Here is a 22,483-nt window from a genome sequence, read left to right on the forward strand (position 1 = left end):
ATGTTTCAGAGTAGATTTGACAGGCTCAGCGTGTCTGTGCTGCAAAATGACAGCGAGACAATGAGGGGAAATCTCATTAGCCGCTCTGTGTTTTCTGGCAGATGCATTGATTGAACTCTGTCAGTTGCCTGTTGCAAACAGCGCTGCTAAGAGCTCTCGACAGTTATTTATCAGAACAGTGCGCGAAGCCGGTCAGACGGCGTGATTCAGCACAGCAGAGTGGTCTGTAGCTCAGTGTGTGGGTGATGGGCGAGCCGCAGCGCCTGATGTGATCAGAGCTGTAAAAAGGTGAATGAGAGGATAATGAAACTCCTGGAAAAGTCTGGAGCGTTTACCTGATTGATTACGACTGATGAATTGGTCAGGACTAAGTCTGCTGCAAGAAACACTGATGTTTTTCCCCGTGTCATTAAAGTTGTGAGAGTTTGAAAAAAGAGAAATGACGACAAACTCCATCACGTTCTCCTTTTCAGGGAACAGCAGCTTGCGTCAAAACACTTCCCCACTGAGAAATACCACTTAGTCAGAGACACAGACTGCCCCCCTCAGTCAGTAGGTCATTATCAGAGAGAAGTGGAAGGTAACATCTGTTGATCGCTGGACAGGCGCAACTTTAACACTCATAAACCCTCCAGGGGCCAGAGGGAGTCTGCCTCATCAGCCCTGCACCACCCCAAAGTCAACAGCATTAAGTGTCACTGGCAGCTGCTTTATTTTCATTTGAATAAAACTATACTTCCCAGACCTCTACTTCTATTATACAGTATAAAGCACAACCGCGTTTCCAGCCATATGTGAGTGCAACACATTTTAAGGTTACTTTGGCTGGCTGTCAACAAACAGAAGCTTAAACCTCCGGCACCGCCAGCAAAGGTGTCACCGTACTTACTACCTCAGTGGCGCATGTTGAGGTGGAGTTAATAAAAACCACAGGGATGTGTCATAGTTAAATTAATAGTTTAATCCAAGTCCAGATGGACATTGTCAGCCAGTTAATCACTACTGTCGTAATAATGTGTCACAAGGGGAGTGTGTGCTTTTTACGATTAGTGCTGCAGTTCAAGTTTATTTTGTACAAAAATAAAACATATGACATGCACAGAAGTCCACATGAACCTTATACACAGGAGAATTAACAGTTTGAAACATGTTTTTGTTCATTTGTTCAACAAGGAAAACACTTCAACCACAAATGACCGATTGGTAAATTTAAAACTGCACAAAAAAATAAAAGAATCAATCACAATTGTCGACTCCAGCAGGTGCCAACATGAAAAAACTTTGTAGACTTTACTTTGTTTGGGTCGATCTGTGCAGTGGGCGGTTGGTTGTTCCCTAACGCAATCAGGTGTGAGGGCATGACGGACCTTTTGGGGGGATTTTTACTTTTATTTGATACTAGACTGAGAAGATATAGATTGGAAGCACAGGGCAAAAGAGAGAGAGGGATATGAAACGCAACAAAGGTCCCCAGCTAAAATCAAACTGTGGACATTTATGTGGCATGCGACTTAACCATTAGGCTACGATTGAATTTGATTCCTTAACAAACTGTCAGAGGTCATCAGGACATCACATTTCGACATTTTGGTTAGGTAAAGCATCCTAAGCACAGCAACAAATTCAGAAGATAAGAAAATCCATGCAGAGGGCTGCCTGGGTCTCTGAAGATACGAGACACTAACACGCATTTTCGCCTCATTCCAGCCTCCCTCTTTGTCTTGTTTCCGTCTCGTTACGTCTCTTACGTTGTTTCATCTTGCTACATCTGCCGTGCGTGATATGCACTGACAGGTTGAAATCCGTCTTGTGATGTTGGGAAGGCGCCATGCAGTGACCCTCAAATGAATTAAAACTAAAGTACGCCTGGTTTGGAAATGAAAAGGAATAGAAAGTACAGATATTTGTGTTGTGGGATGTAAGAGTAAAAAGTTGTCAAAAAAATAATGACTCGAGTAGAGATACCTGAAAATCTACTAAAGTACAGTAACAAAGTATTTGTACTTGCAAGTAACAGCACCAATCTGCACTAACTGGCCAACATCTGAGATATTAAAAGTATGTATTGTTTTGCAGTAGGTAAGTCGAGGGGATGTTGAGAAAAGTTGTAAAACGTTAACATCAGAATTATAGTACTCTGAAACATCACAGTATTATAGCATGTGATCCAGGTTAATCAATGGAAAATTAATATCCAAATAATTGAAGAGAAAAGAAGAAAAAAGTTGTGTCATTTTATGTCCTCAAGACATTTTTTTAATGTGGTCAGCTCAGCTGAGTTGCTGGGTTTTAGTGTGAAATATACATTTTAACCAGGTAGTAGCATCTACAGAAAGAACTGTAAGGGACCCAGAAATGAACCCTGGTGTATCCCTGATGGAGTACAAGATAATAAAATACCTGCAGAGACTGGGAACAACAAACATGCAACTGAAGCAGATAATCCCATAACTCAACAAACACCATGTCATGGAAAAGTAGAGACACCGAGGACACACCAGATGGCTATCATCAAGAAAAACAAGTCCTACTGTTGGAGGAGAGGGAGGAATCTCCCTCTTTTTGACCATGGAGGAGGTGGGACTGAAGGCTGTTGAAGCCTTGATTACACCAGACCTAGTGATCAGGCAGTACAGATTCAGGGTGGAGCAAGTTAAGTGAAGCTTCAGTTCGTGGGAAAGTACCTTTACTCTAGCCTTGATGACTGATGGTTTTTGCCCAACATTAATCATCTGTTACTGTTTATTTGATCTTGCGTGTTTGTGGTTTTTTGTTTTGTCAGACTGCCAGGCTGTCACAGTGAGCAGTAGATAGTGGACAGTGTTAAAAGCTTAGAGTAGATGCAATACATCATAGATTGAATCAAACAATTATTTTTCAGGAATTGGGCAAGATAAAAAGATGAAGACATTATATACGATCAAATAAGACTTAGAGTCGTCAGCCATGCTAGCAGCTCTGTGAGGCTGTACTTACATACAGCTAATGTTAAAGCTGACAATGCTGCCATGCTGATGATAAGCAGGTGTGATGGTTACCATGTTGACCATCTTAGTATAGCGTGTTAGTATGCTAACATTTGCAAGGCTACCAAAGAACTGGCCAAATTACATTTTCGTCTTGATGATAGCACTTGAGGAGAAGTCAGATATTATTCGAAGTTATTACGATTCATTCTAACGAGGAATGAATGTGTGAGCCAAATGTAATTGCAACGGGCCGTATTTACGAGGCAGCCATTTTCCTCTGACATCACAAATGTTGTACTGCTGCGTTTCAGGTTGTTTGTTGAAACAGGAAGCTGACAAGTCATTGTCATTTCAACATTTCCTGATTGATCAGCAAGTGAAAAGACAACAGATAGCGACATCTGGAGGGACATCGGGACATATTTCAGGGGAAAACCACATATTTGATAACCCATTAGCTAATGTTAGCATCCAACCACTTACTAGCTAACGTTACAGTTTGATTACACATCCGGTGTGTTTCACCTCAAGGCTTAAATAAACGTGTCAAAGATGTGCGTTGACGCTAATGGGTTATTAACAGATATGTTGTTTTACCGGCCAATGTCTCTCCAAATTTTCACTTTAGTTGCTGATCAACTAGCAAACAGTGAAACGATAATAATTTGTCAGATTCCTTATGTTTATATGACTTACAGCCTGGAACAGAGCAGCATGACATTTGACCTTATAACACCGAGAGTGACGTCAGCGTAAAGTGGCCATCCATCCAATAGCTGTAGACTGTGCTGCTAATATATCCTGTAGTTGTTGGGATATTCAATCCTGGGCTAATGATGTGGACCGACTACTTTGTATTATGGCTAAAAAAAAAAAGAATAACCACAAAGTTAAATCATTTACGACCTATAAAAAAAAGAAATCCCATCAAAAAGTCAAGAATTGTATCAACATGTCTGCACACGAACATGTTTTGCATGACGAGCCATTACATCAGACAATGTTTTCATCCAAACTAGAATGTCATCATGTCAGAATTATTTGGATTAGGTCACAATCTCGATACCGCCAAATCATTTTTAAAAAACATATTTAATTGGAGTCTGTGTGCGAGCGTTGTTTGACATGCAGTAAGAAATATTTACCCAGATCTAATAGTGAACATGCTCTGACCACTGAATCGTCTTCTTGGGAATGAGCTCAAGGGGAATCTTTGTTGACACTCTTGAAGGAGTTGGCGTGTGTCGAAGCCTCACACCGAGGCACACCCATACCAGCGGGGAATGCAGCTGTGAAAGGTAACAATGACATTTTTCAGGGCAGGAAGGCATGTGGACAGAGAGATTCACTGAGCAAAGTATCAACACGAGAAAGTTTCAAGTTAGCAGTGCGATCAATGGATGGTGAGTGATGCTACTTGTGTAGGCGAAGCCACCCTTGAATGAAGTGAGAAATGTCAGGGACTTGTGACACATTCAGCCTCTTTATAGACGTTACAGAAAAGCTGCTTAGCATGTGTGTGCCAGCATTTATTTAAATGGTGGATTAATTGTGTGTGTTCTTTTAAAGCCATCTCTCTTCTCATCACCGGATGTAGTATGATGCAACCAAGAACTGGCAGTTCTGTTTTTCATTTAATCAGACACTTGCCAGTAGACAGGTACAGTGACTCACTCACCGCAGAGCCGGACTGGAGTCTGTCACTTTTATGCACCCGAGCCCTTCCTCCCCTCGCTCCAGATACGTAAGCCAGTCGTCCACTCAGAAAAATCTGCGAGGTGGAGTTCCTCTCTGTGCTTAAGGTGGTATGACTCACTCAGCACAGCCACCTGGGTCAAATGAATAATGTGACCTTTGAGACGCTCCTCTGTTGGAAAACACAATGATGAATCTAAGCCGGTCTTATCCGCATCGCTCTCTGGGTGTCAACATGAAGAGCATTTCTTTGTTTTCCTATTTGTCATCAATTAGAAAGTATTCCAGGAACAGCTGAACTCTTGGCTGCCTGCTCACGTGACCTAAACAAGTTTGACTGTGGCTTTTGGGCTGTGTGTGTGTGTGTGTGTGTGTGTGTGTGTGTGTGTGTGTGTGAGTGTGTATGTGTGTGTGTTTCCCGACACAGTCGCAGCAGGCTGACTAGAAACCACACCCAGACCTCACGCTCCAGGAGCAGGCCGGCAAGCACCGACAGCTGTAGCACGCTTCAGATAAGATCTGTTCTCAATCAGCACGCTGTCTTCTGTTGACGACAACCGCTGCCACAGAAGTTTGACGATTCACGTGTTGATTTGAAGCCAAAAAAAGAAATGTAAAAACTTAAATCTGAACAGAATCGACTCGTTGTTTTACTTATGAAGACGAGATGGGGGGTTGTTTTGGCTCCGCTGCAGTATTTTTCCCACTCAGACCAGTGTTTGAACTGTGCATGTTCCTCATCTAATCTCCCTGGATGTTTACCTTTTTCCCTTCTACTGCGAGCAAGCTTATCGCTCTCATCGACACAGCCTGGGTTGTAATATAGCTCTGCCCTCAGTTACTTCTGCTTTCAGTGGTCAGGGGCGATTAAGTGGGACTGTAAATCTCCTCAACTGAACTGTGCTTTTATTGAATTTTAGGTAGATAGTCTATTTTTAGAGCAGATAACACTCGGTGGAGGCAAGTTGGCTCTGTATTGCGTGACCGCCACACTGGTTGGAGCTAGTTTTACACCGCTTTGTCTGAACTTGTTATTTATTTTTGTCCCCCATTTTCTCCCCGCTCGACACCAAAGCATTGCGGTCCTCGTCCCTGCTAACTCTGTTGCTCAATCAGGGGAAGGTGTTGACTGAGTTGGGCAAGTTTTCAACAGAGGCCTGTTGTGTCATTACATGCAAATTAAAACCCACAATATGATATAAGAGTAAACGGGACATTAGCCAACTTGATACAAACCAAACACTTCTTACTGCGACTGTCACCTAAGACAAACAGGAGATGTACAGTCACACAAATGCAAATTGGAGCTTTAGCTTATCATATAACTGTAATTTCTGTTTCATCAAGCCTGTTTATTTTATTTGAGCAGTCTTTTGTTCAGGCACCTCTGCCTCCTACATCTTTTTTCTTACCGCGCTTTCTCAATCTTCAACACCTCAGCCGCTGTTAAAAGATGTTTCGGACTTTAAAAAATAAACACTTCTTCCCAAAACCACAGCTAGGTCCCATATCAGAAAGGCTGCCATCTGTACCTGCTGTGCTACCCTCACCGCTGATATGTAACTCTCATACGTTGGTGTCAAAACATGCTGCCTGTGCTGGAACACTGAAAATGCTGTCACGCTCCACCGACATCACCTCTCGTCCGCGGTGCCACTAGCTGTGCTCTGTTGTATAACCGCACGATGTTGCGACAGAGTCTGTTTTCCAGAGCGTGGCGAGCAGGAGGGACACACGGGAGAAACACACGTGAGATGGCACTTCAGCCCCACCAGCACCTTCCCTACCCGAGCCAGGCACTCTTTTTAAATCATCCATGCCTGCTGTGCTCAATACGCACAGCCAGAGAGGGAGAGAGAGAGAGATTAGTAGAGCATGACAAAACATAGATGGCTGCACAGAACAGGTTTTAAAAGTAACCTAATGTGCTCTTGCTGTTGCTCCTGTGTGGTTGTATGCGACTTGGATGTACAATGTCCAAAATATAAAACCCCTCATTAAAAACAAGCAATTAAGATTATTTGGAAATCTTCGGTGCTTCTGGGAACACCAAACAGTGTCTCTAACCCTGACACCTCTCTGAAGTCAGAATTATTTTTTATTTATGTATTATTTAATCATGGTGCCTCTATATGACCCACAGAAGTATGTATCTGAGGAAGAAAGCTTCGCTCTGCTCTGCTCTGCAGCCTGGTGGTACAACAGTGGATACGACGGCAGAGCAACTGGCTTATTGAGTAACATTTTATGTTTATGCCTTGCTACCCAACTATGTCTTGCTGTGAACTAGTTATTGTTGAGACACATTATGAGGGAACGTCGATAACTTTAGCTAACCACAACAAAATATCTGTTACCGAGCAATCGAATCAGTTAGCTGCAGGCTGACATGTGACCTGGGTGATGAACGGCAACTAAAACAGAGTTCGCTTGCACCATCGTTATATTACAATTTTATTCTTACATGGCCACAAATAGATACATTACCTAATTTCCATGTATCCTGGAAATGGCTGTGTTTAAAAAGGAAAAAATAGTATAAAAAATATGGCGTGTCTTTCTTCTACTCGCTTTCAAAACAAATGCACACACTAGCCAGATCAAGAGGATCTTCTCTACAGGAGGAGGTGGTGCTCAAACCATTTTTGTACACAGGGGCCGCAGGGATCAACAAAAAACATGGAAGGTCCTTATAGCTGCTTTAAAGCGAAAATAGACTATTTTAAAACTCTTACTGCTTCTAGCATTTTTCTTATGGTGTCATTGTTACCGCTGCTGCTGCAAAGACACCGTTTGCAACGTGGCTACTGTCCAAAGCAAAAAGCAACGTACAAATCCTGATCTCAGTGCTGTGAAAAGGCAGAGAAAAACACCCAGTTGTGTTAATAAGTAGGCAGGTTTTGTTATGTACTGATCTATTGGAACACAACACCAGACCTCTCTCCGTTGAGTGAACGCCCGTCCGTTCGCTCTTGTTTTACCTCGGTTTCTATCTTCGCCTTCTTTGCCTCCTCCATCAACCTTTTTCTTTTGAAGTGCAGAGTTTCCGCAGTTGTTCCAGTTCCTCCACTGTTACCTGGGGATAGTGACCGGGGGAAACGATGTCTCTTCCTGTTTTGGTTGCGCAATGACAGACGCACTTCCTTTATGCTGTAATTCGACCTTGGGTCCCAGTGGCAGACGCAGTAGCATAGTCAAGGAAAGTGTGTCATTGGTGTCATTTTTCTACAGACATTACATTGTGCAATCAGTATTCAGAATGACGAAGAGTTGCCTCTTAAAAGTTTAACCAAGATGTTGATCCTGGGAAACATTATCCCTGCTTAGCATGTAAGTATTGTCATTGTCATGTACATGTGTGTTAGCATGTAGCTCAAAGCACGTACAGCAGTCTCACAGAGCCACTAGCATGCCTGTAGAGTCTTGTTTTTTCTTTGTTTTGTGTGGCCACTCAGAGCAGCTATAAACACTTTTGCTTATGACACGTTGCACCAACTAGTTTGCTTCGAGCACAGACCGCCTTGTACTCGTGCTTTGTATTCATAGCTGCTTCCAATCTGCCTCGTCGCTGCTCATACACAGGAGCTGTTTCTGGACTTCTTCGACTTCCAGGACCACCCAGTCCCACTCGTCACATGTGGTTTCGAAAAGTCACTTTTTGTAAAAATTTTAACGATTTTTAGATACACGTTTCAATCGACCGAGGAATGCGACTTTCCCGTAACGTGAGCTCAGACAGACGGTGTTGTGATAACAGACACAGTAATGAACCCACTTCGTACATTTTTGCTCATTTGCCAGTACATCCAGTAGAATGGAAGCAGATGGGAAAGTGGAGGGGCAAGCTGTAACTTGCGGACAGTGACACACAAACACACACAAACACACACACACACACACACACACACACACACACAAGCAGCGTGTAACAGGTCTGTATCCCAAAGTTAACATGCTGAATTTATCATGCACTGTGGCAGAAGTACGGATGGCAGTGTATCAAGATAAGCTTATGAGTCTGCAGAGCTGCTGTGGAGGGATGTGAGGTGGCGAGTGCTGCCTGCGAGCCTTGAGGAAGGAGATCTGTAGCGGAGTGACAAGTGGCGCTGGTATGTGTGTGCGTGTGTGTGTGTGACGCTGTGGTGTGTGTGTGTGTGTGTGTATCCGTGTTAGGGGGGATGAAGGGGTACCGACAGTGGGGACGTGGAGTGTGACTCATCTCGCTCCGACGTCATTGCTTCGTCACCAGTCGTCTGCAGCAGTCACACACACATGCAGACACACACACACACACACACACACACACACACACACACACACAAGCCCAAAATATTCCTCTCAAAGTTAATGACTGGCAGACTCCCGCTGACGTCCTCGCAGCAAAATCAAAATCAGATGTGCGGCGATTAATCTTTGGGGATTAACCACGTAGATCTCATTATGAATGAAATAATCTCAGTTGTTTTGCAGCACTGATGGGATTAGTTGCATCTCGGTAATGTTTCATACTGTCACTCCAGATGTTGAAGGACAAAACAAGTGAGCTCACGTATAGAAAACGCCTCATCTGTGCAAGAAAACAACAGAAGTTTGTCTGTGTAGGAAAAAGGAAAAACAGGCTGAAATTCCTTGAAAATTGACTGCCTGTGTCTGCTTTCTAAGCTCTCTGTGATGAGGCTGACCTATGCCATTGCCACTGGCTCTGGTCAAGAAAAGTCAAGCCCTTCCTCCCTAAGAAATGTTCTCCGTCTCTCTCTTGCCTGTGATTAATGTTCCAGGTCTCATAGCCCCACACAGCCACCAGAAAGAGACTAAAGGAGCGTGCTAATGGCTTCGCTACATTTGCTTTACTCAGAGAGCAGACGCAGGCTGCTCCTCCGTGACAACCTGACTCATAAGTCAGTAGTTCAGTGTGCTGCTATTGATTCACAGGCTGCACAGGGAGGTAGAGCTCGCCGCTGCTGAAAGGAAGCTGGATCTTTATTGGTTAGATAACAGACACACACTCACTGAGGCAGTCATATGTCTCGTGGACGGGAGCGCGACAGTGAAAGATAATGTTGTTTTGTTTGATGTACGCTCACAACCTCAGGAAAGTCAACATGTAATGTATGTGGCTGTAAATTGCTCCTCAGATATTCCCAAACATTAAAAGTCAGGTGCAGCTGTACAGGTGCTGCTTTAAAGATCCATTTCATTTAATCATCAGTCAGCGAGCGTGATAGCTGCTGTCCGTTTGTTGTGCGCTCAATTTGCAAAATGATATCCAAGGGAAGGTGACATTTTCTCGGCGGGAGTTATCTGGTTTCAGCACATGCATGTGTGACAGCGTGGACCTAGAAGGGAAATTAATTTCTGATCAATATCTCTTTATGACATTTATTCCCCCGACCAGAATGCCGTACATAAAGCGATGAGCAGCTTCTGGTCACAAACATTAATGTCCACAACTCTGAAACCACAGAGGGAGACGAACGGCAAAGCCCGCTGAATGATAATGAACGCCTCGACCGTATTTTACGCCCCAAATCGCACTTTCTAGAAAAAATAAATCTTTGATCCGAATGCAAATTAAATTGCTCATCTAAATAGAAAGCATAAAATACTCCTCCAACACTCAGGGATTGATGTGTCCACAGAAGTGGGCAGACATCTATGTGGAGTATAACAGTAATGGAAGAGGAGGACTTTCATCTTTCAAAGGGAAGGATTTTTGGCTCCTCGCTCTGAATTTGTCGTAACTTAGGAAGCTTTGAAGTTTAGAAGTGAAATCCAAAACTGGCAGAGATTCGGTTTATATAAACAGTAGACATAATGTCTGTGCAAAGAAAGAGCCGAGCTGTCGTCGCTGTTAACTACAGCTTCACATTTAACCCGAAACTGAAACCTCGCTCCCCGGGGCCGCGTGAGAAATTGCCACTTGACCGCACCGTGCACACCTCCTCGACGTCTGCTCGTTCATGTTGATTGATTATAGATTTAAACTCGATCCTGGGATAAGATATCTTCCACAGATAACACAGAGTCTGATTTTCTCAATGACCTCTGGTGATTTCTGTGTAAGACAGATTGCTCTTATCCACCTGGATGCAGACCAAAAGCTTTGAACTTTTTTAAAAAGAATTATTCATCTGGATGCTGCCACATATCAGAGCCCGAACCTGTGAGAGATTTCAGATTATTGCATAAGGTGGAATATGAAAGCTGTCCTGCTCACCTGGGAGTCAGCGGGAAGCCGTTGTTTTGGTAAAAAGCTTTGACTTTCGTTCGCTGCAGGGAGGTGGAGCTCGCTACTAATTTCAGTCTGATTGAACTGATGAATTAGATTTTATTTAAAACAAGTTTGTTGTGATGGATAATTATACGTATCATTCATCAACCTTTGTTTGCTAGTGATTGTTGACAGTGATGTGATGACTTTTTGTTTTTAAGTTGCATCAAGTGACATTTTTTATAATATATAAATGAGGAGTATCCAAAATCTTGGTGCTGGTGTTGTCCCGGGAACATCATAATTAATGTTGCACCAAAACAGCATCAGAAACCACATCTGAAAGTGAGCCATTGTGGCTGAGTGGGTTGCGTACAGCAGGGGGGCTGCTGTGGGCTGTGGGCCAGTACCAGGCCTTGGGTCATTCAGCGGGCTGTGAAAACCCAGTAGGAACTAAGGGGGGGGTGATGCAGTTGCCATTTATTTAAGGCAAATAATGTTTAATTTAACAAAAAATTTAGTTTTATTTACATAAAAGTGTAAACAAGACAATGAAATGGGGTATATGGGTCAAATTTGTACATGTCGGGGGGGGGGGGGGGGGGGGGGGGGGGGGGGTCACGTTAAATTAGCTAGTTAGTGAGAGAAAAAATGAAGAAGCAGACTACATCAACAGTTTTTTTACTGGGGCTGCTGAACAAAGGCCCACAGACAGTGAGGAAAATGGAGACACTAAGAAGGAAAATGCAAAATTAAACCAAGACTATGAGGACAGCGACATAAAATTTGGTTTGATCGCCACTGGGGAAGCAAATTCTATTACTATGCTTCATATATATATATGAATTATATACTGCTATAATCTCTGTGATACTCTTAGTGAGAGAGTCATTTATCTGTTTTACCAGAATGGAAATGCACTGAACAGTTTATAAGGCCTCAAAGATGCACACAATGCACACTTGATGTCAGCATGAAGACCCCACAGTGTATCTATAAGGATGTTGGTTGACGTCTCAGACGGGCTCTGGTTCAGGCCGTCACCCTCACGACTGCAGATAACTACTGCCTGTACTGTACTTAAAGCTGGTTTAATAAAGTTGCGTAACCGCCGTCTGAAGCGGCCTGCCAGCTACACATCCCTCCCTGCTATTAAACAGCGACTCTGTGCCCTGCAGGTAGTCCACGGCTGAAATTGGATTCATTTTAACAGGCTAAGGAAATCTGCTCTAGATTATATGGACGCTTTTGAGGAGCTCAGCAGCCAGGATGTAGGCAGTAGCTGCCCTTGATCCCTGCGAGCACACTTTCATTGGTTCATTGCTGGAGGAGAAAATAAAAACAAAAAAGCAGAGGAGAGCACATGCCAAGGGCTGCAGCTCAAAGGTGTCATGTGGGTCACTGGTGATTAGCGCTACACCCGAGTGCTCCTGCGCTGAGCTCAGCCAACGAGTTAGTTTTGACATCTCTGATAATGGGAGGCTGTTTTGCTGCAAATTAACTAGTATGGCAACAGGCGAGCGAAAACAGCTGTGACGTCTCACCAGCGCCCGGATTAAAGCTAAGCTCCTTTGCCCGACTGCATTGTGTCCATCGAAGAGTCAAAACAGACACTGAACAACAGCAGCAGCAGACCTGCTTCCACCACCGCCGTGAAAAAATAAACAACCTCATAAACCCTCTGGGATTTTGTATTATCAAAGCTGCACGCCACATTTTTTATGGCATATTAGTGCACTATCTGGGGTTGTAACCATAGGAACCAGCGCGAGGCACGTCGCTGGCCTTTCCGTCTTTTAAAACACAGAGCGTGACGTCAAAGTGACCACTGTTTTCCCTCTGAGGGAGTTTTTCCTTTCAGTCAGAGCGGCGAGGGGCCAGCTCGACAGATAACAGGATGAGTCAGCGGCACTTTCATGCACCTTAATGAGGAAGTTTGCTAAGCCACAACACATGAATCAAATCCATCTATAATGAACGCTCGACTTCACACGAGACGAGAGGGAAAAGCCTGTCGTCCTTATCGCACCGTTCATAGGAACACGAGAAGAATGAAAACACCGATCTGTTTATAGTCACAATACGAGAAATACGAGCACGCCACACACACGTCACACAATATAAACACCGCTGACTAGTGACGTCATTAATGTAGATTAGACCTTTGTTTGATTTCTGTTGTTTGCCATTGACGAGTGACCGGTGAAGATACCACTGACTGTGATTGTCGTCTTCTTCATTATGTTTTTATTACTCAGGGGAGATGTACAGTGATGTTATATTCAACTGTAGTTATGTTTTTGTCTAGCCTGGTTTAGGCCTCTCTGACCTTTCTCCAGCAGTCCAAGTACTGTGCTGGTGGAAGAACCTGCAGTTGAACAAACAACCAACCAAGCCAGAGATCTATGTGCAGGATTAAGAATGGCGGCATAGTCTTCCTGCGCCATAGCCAGACAAATTGAGACATTTTATTCTGGCGACTGGTCTGCACAGCTGTATTGGTCGTTGAAAGTAGACTGGCAGACATACTATAACTCCTATAGAAATTGTTCATATTTTGGTAAAACCTGTCTCTGTCTCTCGGTGCTGTCTGAGCTGCTGCTTCATATCTTGAACACACCTCAGTCCTGATCTCTTCAGCCCTCAGGCTCTGTCCCACTGCCGATCGCCCCAAAAGATCTCCCTGTGTCTCTTCTCACTGACCTCCTTCTCTGGTTTGGTCGGGGTCATTTCTCTGCGAGATTGTTTGAAACCACAGTGCTTAAATTTATATCTAAACCGGCAACAACAACTCTCAACATAACACTGTGATATACAGTCAGTCCCCCACTTTGGTCACCAGTGGAATATCTTGACGAGAATTGGATCCATTTTTGTGAATTTTTTGTTCAGACCGTCGTCATGCTTAGAGGATCCTAATGACCTTGCTGATCCCCTGACATTTCATGCACTGCCACCAGCATATTGAAGTTTTTGGTTTAAATTGAAATATCCCAACTGCTATTAGATGGTGCAATATTCATGTCACCCTCAGGTTGAATTATAATAACTTTGGTGATGTAGTGCCGTCATTAGACCTAAATTCCAACTTTTTTCTAGTTGCAAGCAAACTAGCTGCTCCAGATATTAACTGTGGATGTCAAACGCACACTTCTCATCTCGGTATCAATCAATAGATGATGATTTAACCATTGTTTCGCTCAATAAATAAACTCAAAAACTGAATTGATATAACAAACGTGTCAAGCTAAAGGCAATCAACCTTAGCTTGTGTTTGTGTGATGTGTGATGAGTGTTTGAGACTCTGGGGTTGGTGAGATTGTAGAAACAAGCAAGAACAAGCTACATTTTGAAAGTGTCCAACTGAAGTATCCCATCCCCTCCCTTAATGCCACTCCTCTGAAACACATGAACACAAACTGGCTGACTAGCACTTGCTAGCCAGCTGGGAGGTGTGTTAGCAGCTAGCCTGCAATGTTCAACAAGCCCTCTTAACTGTTTTTAATCTAATAAATAAAATAAACAACTCAGTTGAATGTCTTATGTCTTATAGGATTATATAAACACAAGCAAAATAGCCATCATGATTAGGCCTCAGTCCAAAAAGGGGCTACCTGATGCGACAGCTATTCGTTGATGCTGTAGCTGTGTGCTTTGTGCTAACTGGGTTAGCTTGGCTCAGGGGCTATGTGCTTTGTGCGCACGTTAGCCGTTACAGGTGGCTGTGTGTTGCCGCAGCAGTGGCTCTTTTATTGGGCTCAGGGTGTGTGCTTTGTGGTACTCGGTAAGCAGCCGAAGCTCAGGGATTGTTTGCTTAGTGCTAATGAGTTAGCTGGCTAGCTCCTGAACAACAGGTCCGGGGCCTGTGTAAGCCACTGTGAGCACAGAGCATTGTCAACATCGCTAATCATATCCCTTGTGCCACTAGCTTGCTAATAGTTTTAGCAATACATCCGCCTTGTCTTGTGGAAGACTCCGGTCATGCACATTGAGTACAGAGCGTGTGCAGGCAGCCATATTTACTAGCTTTAAAGAACAGCAGAGAGAGGCTGACAGGAGAGGAGACCCGCTCTGTAGCTCCCTTTTAGGACGTGGACCCGGTCTAACGTTGCAGGTTCAGGTTTCATTGGGATCTTGCGGACGGATCTCACCCCGCTGACCAGCCCCTGCTTCCTGTTTGCACTAATAAGACCCTGGGGGCTCATTGGCTAAGCTCAGCGCAGCAGCACGCTGGTGTGGTGCTAATCACCAGTGACCCACATGACACTATAAACCTTATAGATCTGTCAGCGCAGTGTTCTCAGATTACACTGGACAGCTCCCGAGTCATGCCAGCTTTATTTAACACTCATGAGGGAGACAACGGCAGATCAGATCTCAGTTATTCATATTATTCCTCTGTGTTTAAGACACAAATCCTCACTCGGTTTTCTGCAATGCTTTTCGGCTTATCGCTCGTTCATGTTAGCTACTGAGTTCATGACACAATAATGCTTCAAAGGTCACCACCTGTTGAATCTTGTATGTGAAGAGAAGCTTACTAGGACTGTGTGAGTATGTGTGTGTGTGAGTATGTGTGTGTGTGTGTGTGTGTATGTGTGTGTGTGTGTGTGTGTGTGAGACCTCTGTTTCTTTTGTAGGATGATAACAAATCATTTGGGATTCATTAAGTTCTGACGTGGCACATTTGGTTTGTGCGGTTAGCATCGAGGCAGCTGTACCTGCATCGATTAGTTAGAAATGACTCATCACTTCCCATCTAATGTGTCTAGAACTGTGTGAGTCATGAGCAGCAAAGCCTGTGTGTGTTTTCTCTGTAAAAAAAAAATCAATATCTAATGGCATAATGACAGAAGAGGCTTTGCGGCTGATTTATTTACAAACCATACAATGTTTAACTCACGATTCTGACATCTGGAGGTCCAGTTGGAAATAATGATTTGATATAATAACCTGTTTCCTTCCTTCCTTTAATGAGACATCCAGTAAATCTATTTAACCTGCTCCTCAGTGGCGGCCAAATTCGTGTGACTCTAGATATGTAGGTGATTAATTAGTGTACAAAATCTTCACTTCTCACTCTGTCATATCGGGACAGTGGTGGAATATAACTAAGAGTACTTAAAGCTGCCGTATGTAAGAATTTGCCACTTCCTTTGCACTTTGTACTGCACTTTATCTGGAAGCTGTAGTTACTGATTACTTTACAATTTGTGATTTTACACCCAACACATATGATTGGCTTATAAAGTCTGATGCATTGTTTAGATCAAACTACGGACCAACTACAACAGTATAATGCAGCTTAGACTAAGATGAACTGGTAATGATAATCCAATAGTATAAATGTATAACAATCATGGGGGTCATTTTTATTAATTTAATCTTTTAACCTGTGATTCCTTAAGTACATTTTGCAGATAGTTTTTTTTTTTATATTGTCAACATGTTGTTTACATCTTGACTTGGAGTATAATATGCACGATTGCCCTAAAAACAACAAAAACAATAAATATAGTCCCTCTCAATCATCACTTATGACCCTCTGGAAGTCTGTGGCTGTGTATCTTCTCAGTCCCAGGATGTCAAATATCGATGCCTTGGGTTGGCAAACTACCAACCAACACTTTCGGTTTGTTGACTCACCAACCCAAAGCGTTGGTTTTATTTGCCAACCTGCAAATGAGACAGCAACATCAACTATCTTTCTTCAGAATAGTTTACTGCACCTTTGAATACAAGCAGTGACAGACAGTTCCTGCATCGTTTGCCTTTTAAGGAACATATCTTCTTCCACGACTGTACAGGAAACGGTGGATGAGTGAATTATTTATTACGTAATATTTATGAACTGTGACTAAAAGAATACTAAAATGACTTTAAAGCAGACACAAGGTTTCTTGTACTTAAAAAGTACATTTTTAAACTTGTTTCAGACTTATACCGTGCACTAGTTTTCATTTAGCAACTGAAAAACAAGCCGTTTCAGAGGTGAATTCACAGAAGTCCTTGTAATCTGGAGCCAGGCACTAGCAGGGCACAGTCTGCAGGACACTGTGTGTGTGTTATTGTTATACTCTGCACACTGTTACATAACACGCAGCCTTCAGAATATTGTGTAATATTTTTCAGATAAGAGTAGAGAGAAGCATGCAAGGACAGCGAGCAGCTACAGTATGTACATGCATGGTACAAACTGTGAATCATTTGGTGATGGTGTCACATTCTTAGTATGGCAGCAAAACTCATGACATTAGCAGGAAGGAAGGATCCGTCTCTAATGATCAGATGTATGCGGCCTGTTTAAGAAGGACTGACAGTGCAACTCAAGTCATGTGCTGTATGCTCTTCATAAATGGATCAACTGTCTTCTTTCTCGGCTGCTCTTGAACGACCTGTTGCGCAACACGTCTCTGATCCTCGTAAACATGCGGTGGTATGCAAAAACAAGCCGACAGGACTAAACGCTGCTGTCAGAAAGAATTCACTTCCAAAAGACCTGCATCTACTCATTCACGGCCCTAAACGATAACGTCCCCGAACGCCACTTCCTCCTGAGTCCTGAGCTCAGGGATCCGGCTCAGGTTTCCGAGGCCTCGGATCAGCTGCCGGTTTCACACTCCCGTGCGTCCTGAGACAGCGGACGAGGTCTCCAGAGAGGAGAGGTGAAAGGGTAATCTGATCCCACCTGCTGACACAAGCTGCCAGTAGCTGGGGATACAACTAATTCTGTTGGACAGACATAAATTGTGTCATTGACACAACCAGTTTGAATAATTCATGACCTGACACAACTCCTCAGCACTGTCACTTTGCAGTAATCAGTCAGTGGGTCGCGCTTGCTGGGAGCTGCACGTCCTTCTGTCCGACTTGGTTTCAGATCTTTATTTTTGTTGAGACAGGATCTCTTAAAAGTTTGATTGTCAGGTGTTATTATTCTGAACAAACAGCTAATCATGTTTGTGTGTTTGAACATGAATCGAACAGTATTTTTGTAATTTCTTGTCTTGTCTCGCTACAATCAGTAATGTAGGCCACTTCAAAAATCAGCTTTTCAAAATGAGCTCGAGCTGTCATTGCATTCATTCCCTTCCTGTCTCTCTCTCACACTCACACACACACACACACACACACACACACACACACACACACACACACACACACACACACACACTCACACACACACACACACACACACACACACACACACCTTTGGAATCAGAGCCTCCACAGAGTAACTGATAATGGACCATTGTGAGCCATGCGGTCACAGGAGCCTGATGATTGAAAACCAAATTAACTTTCCTTCTGAGTGACTCTTGAGTAAGATGAAGCCGACGACGGCTCACAGGTTCCTACCAGTTTCAAATTCTTGTCTGCTTAAATGAGCCGGAGTCACTCAGACGCCTTTTAAACTGCACGAGCTGTTGGATACAGTGAAATGTAGTTTTTTTTTTTTTTCTAACTCACGTTTCTCTATGCTGAGTTAATTTTTTCAAATTGCGTTACACAGTTGTCTTTACCGACGTGCAGCTCAGCAAAACAAACTGCACTAATGCAACCAAAACACTTCACGCACATCTCAGAATGAACACATTTGCCTCCCGACAACATCACTTATGACCGTAAATCATCCACTAGTGAGCTAAAAATCACCAACAACAGGCAGCATTAAAGTAAGGGATGAGAATGATTAGTCATCGATTAAAATACATTACCAACAATCAGAGATGGGCAGAAATACATGAAAGTGCAAATACTTGATAACCAAATATATCAAAATGAAATACAAAAGACTGGTAAAAAGAAAAGTATTAATTAAATAACAAGTCAAGTGATTCATGATTTAATAATATGAAAAGACATTCTGTACAAACTGATTTCATTTTGAACATTTAGCAGCCTCAATTTATTATATTATTTGATTTTGCTGGAATAGTTGTTGAGTAGCGACAGACAGGAGAAGTCTTTTTTTGTGCTATTTAGTTTATCATTCAGGCGACTTTATGACTTTGCATCAAACATTAATCATGTCAGTGGTTAAAACAGGTCTCTAATGGCAAAACATCCAACGTATTTCATATATTATGATACGATGATTGATTGTTATGGCAGCCGACTTAAAATTTGCATCCCTAATTAAAATGTGTCACTACTGTCTTTGTGAAAGTATCTTTTGTGTTTATGTTTGTACTTATTCAGCAAACACAAAGATTCAGTTACATCAAAATTAAGGTCACTTCTTTATTGCATGGATTACTGAAGCTTCAACAGGCTTTTTGGTGCCATTTTTGCAGAGTGCACAAGTAATGCAATACAAAACTACACACACTTACACAAGAGAGCTACAGTTAAAGAAATACAACAGTGGTAGTCCTTGTCAATGCTTTCTGTCGTTCAGAAAAACAGACCTCCCCTCGCACAGCCAGCATTTGTGATCAGCTGCTGTTCGTTTGCAGGAACGTATAAAGTTAAAAAGATCAAAAACCTGCGAGCGCTCGCTCAATTTTGCTGAGTGCATCTGAAGAAAACGATCAGAAAAATGTGTTGTTCGCTCTCGATAAACACAGTAAAGTCGTTTCAGTGTGCGGTGGTTCATTCCGATTCGTACTTTCTGTTTTTTCTTGCAACGCGCCTGGAAAAGAGTCTTTTTTGCATGCCTGGTCTGATCCCTACCTGGCAACCTTCAGCAGATATGTCCAGACATCCAGCACTCATGGTGTCCAAGAGGGACATCTGATCATGTGGATGGTGGTCATAAACATTTCCACTATGAGGTTGTGGAATGGAGAGAAAGGTGGAAGGAAAAGTGAGACCACTCTATGACTGGAAGAGATGGCGAAATCACACATTGTTCCATATAATAACAAAATGTTCTGGTCTTCTTTGAGGTCATGGAGGCATAAATACAGACTCTCAGTGTCCCGATGACGACTCTACTTTGGTGCGTTGTTTAACAGTTTTGTTACAGGTATGCAAATGTGCAAAAAAATGAAATAAACAGAGTTTTGGTGAGAAAACAGTTGAATTGAAGATGTGGTCATTGTGTGAAAGCAATGGAAAATGAGCCAAAGGTTGCACCTCATTGACTCGTGTGAAGAGTTTTGAAAAAGTGAACTCTGTATTGAGAGATGGGAGTTAACAAGTGTAAATAACAGTAATCTGTACACAGAAAAAACACAAGTACATGCTCAAAAACACAGTGTGTCTTCAGTTTGCTGTGTGTATTCACGGACTGATGAAAAGATTTTCCCGGACACGTTTGTCGAAATACCTCAGAAGCATGCGAGAGCTTTTCCTCAGTAATGCTGGGGTTCAATTGTTTCTCCTGCTCACTCATCCTTGTTGTTTTCATGAGAAGTTTAAACTTCAGACTAAATTTGAAACTGAGTCATCACTCCAAGGAACTTAGCCCCTCAAGGCTTTCTTAGTTTTACTTGGTCTCCATTCAAATCTGAGCATGAGAAGAGGCTACTGTTCCTTTATATCCAAGAAATCATCAACAGAAATTCCTGATAAAATCTATTGTGCTGTGTTCTAGCTCACATGTTAATGTGCTGGCTGGTAATCATGGTGAATGGAAATTCAATGTAACGTGATCCATGTGTACAGTGTCTATAGGGATGTACACATGTTCAAGAGAAGCTCAGTAGTTTGTTGTATGTGAACAAAAGCTGATTAAATTGTTTTGTTGAAGACAGAAAAAAATTTATAAAATATATATTTTGAGCTTTCAATTTTTAAAACTGTTTTATATTAAAAATGTCATTTATCAACAAGTTACTGTATTAATTTAACTTGTTAAGATAATGTCTGACAAATAAGATTTTTTTCAACTTATTCAATTTTTTAAAGATACTTTCAACTCAGAATGTTTTTTTGTCATGGTATACAGTACATACACTACACGATACCTTAAAACAGAAATTCATTTAAAAAAAAACATGACACAAAGACACGTGTAAGTACAAAAACATTGAAAACATACAGTAGGGTCAAAAAGTCTGACAGCATGGCATGGACTCCACAAATTTGTGTAAAAATCTAGGTTTAATTTGTTGATCTTCTGATGGTGTGGCCACACTTTGGATAAAACTGATCCAGTTTCTGAACAGCGTAACACGAGTTTACGGGTTTTGCACAAACTTGTGGAGTCCATGCCAGCTTAACAAGTCAAGTGAAAAGTTGAATCTTAGAAAAATGTCTCGGAATATCTTAGTATTTGGTTTGCCCCATTTTTGCTTTAACGACCACATGCACTCGAGCTGGCAAGGACCCCACAAGTTTGTGTAAAAAACTAGCTTTAATTTGTTGATCTTCTGATGGTCTGCAGAATACCTAAGTATTTGTTGTGTCGCCCATGTTGCTTTAACGACAGCATGCACTCAAGCTGGCATGGACTCCACAAGTTTGTGTAAAAACTAGGCTTAATATGCTGTCATCAAAGCTTAACAAGCCAAGTGTAAAGTTGAATCTTTGAAAATAGGCCATGAGCTTGAGAATATCTTGGTATGCCCCGCTTTTGCTTTAATGACAGCATGCACTCATGCTGGCATGGACTCTACAAGTTTGTGCAAACCTGATGACTCAGGTTTTGCTTTTCAGAAACTGGATCAGTTGTATCCAAAGCGTGACCACACCGTCATCAGATCAATTCATTCGCTTCACAAGCTTTTCCACACAAACTTGTGGAGTCCATGCCAGCTCGAGTGCATGCTGTCGTTAAAGCAACAGGGGGGCAAACCACATAGTAACACATTCTGAAACTCATGGACATTTATTTGAAAGATTCAACTTCCGTCCAAACATTGTCTTGTATTTTGAACGTGGTGATCAGATTTCACGTGTGAGTTACAGCTTTGTGTTCGTTGCGCAGCGTGTCGACCAGCTTGTTCGGCTTTCTCACTTGAAAAGAAATTGATTTCTCGATTGATTGAAATAATCTTTAAGAGATAAAGAAAGATAAAAGACTCCTGACTCAAAGATAACTCCTCAGACACTCCTTTGCTCTTTTACTCCCTGTGATGATATTGATCACGTGTGTGTTTGTTTTTGTCTTTTGTTTACTCGCCAGGGAGCCTGATATTCCAGCCTGGGCTCCGTTACTCTACCAGCTGCAGCTGCTGGACATCAGAGAGAAACCGGACCCGTTGACTCTGCCCGTCGCCGACCGCATCCGCATCGGCAACCAGAAACGAGAGCGAGGAAACTTTCTTTTCCAGAGGGAGGAGTACTGCCTGGCCGCCAGAGCCTATTGTATGGCTCTGGATATGCTAACCACACGCAGCAGAGGTACGGCCAGCATCAGAACCTGAATTTATTCATAGAAAATATTACCGCACTGTCACCCAGGAAAGTGTTGCAGTAGCTGATATGAGCTCCATCTTCATGGGAAGAGGTGAAAATGGAAATGGAAAAAAAAACAGATACAACACACACACGCATTAGAAATATGAAACACAGCGTTTGATAGAGACTTCAGACACATTTCACATCCATCCGAGCCCAGAATGACATAACAGTTCAGCTCTCCCCTCCGGTCCTCCATCACACTAATCACACCATCACCATGCAGAGCCACATCTATCTGCGCCGAGTGCCACCATAA

The 22,483-nt window shown here is 42.6% G+C and overlaps 1 protein-coding gene across 1 annotated transcript in view; it reads left to right on the plus strand.

The window, feature by feature from the left end:
- Positions 1-22,483, plus strand: part of fkbp16 (FKBP prolyl isomerase 16) — a 32,958-nt gene that overhangs the window by 5,201 nt on the left and 5,274 nt on the right. Inside the window, exon 4 of the mRNA XM_084364930.1 lies at positions 21,950-22,167. Coding sequence (XP_084221056.1) covers positions 21,950-22,167 — 218 coding nt within the window. The remainder of the gene's footprint in view (positions 1-21,949; positions 22,168-22,483) is intronic.

Source organism: Pagrus pagrus (assembly GCF_965226575.1).
Source record: "Pagrus pagrus genome assembly, chromosome: 10".
NCBI lineage: Eukaryota > Metazoa > Chordata > Actinopteri > Spariformes > Sparidae > Pagrus > Pagrus pagrus.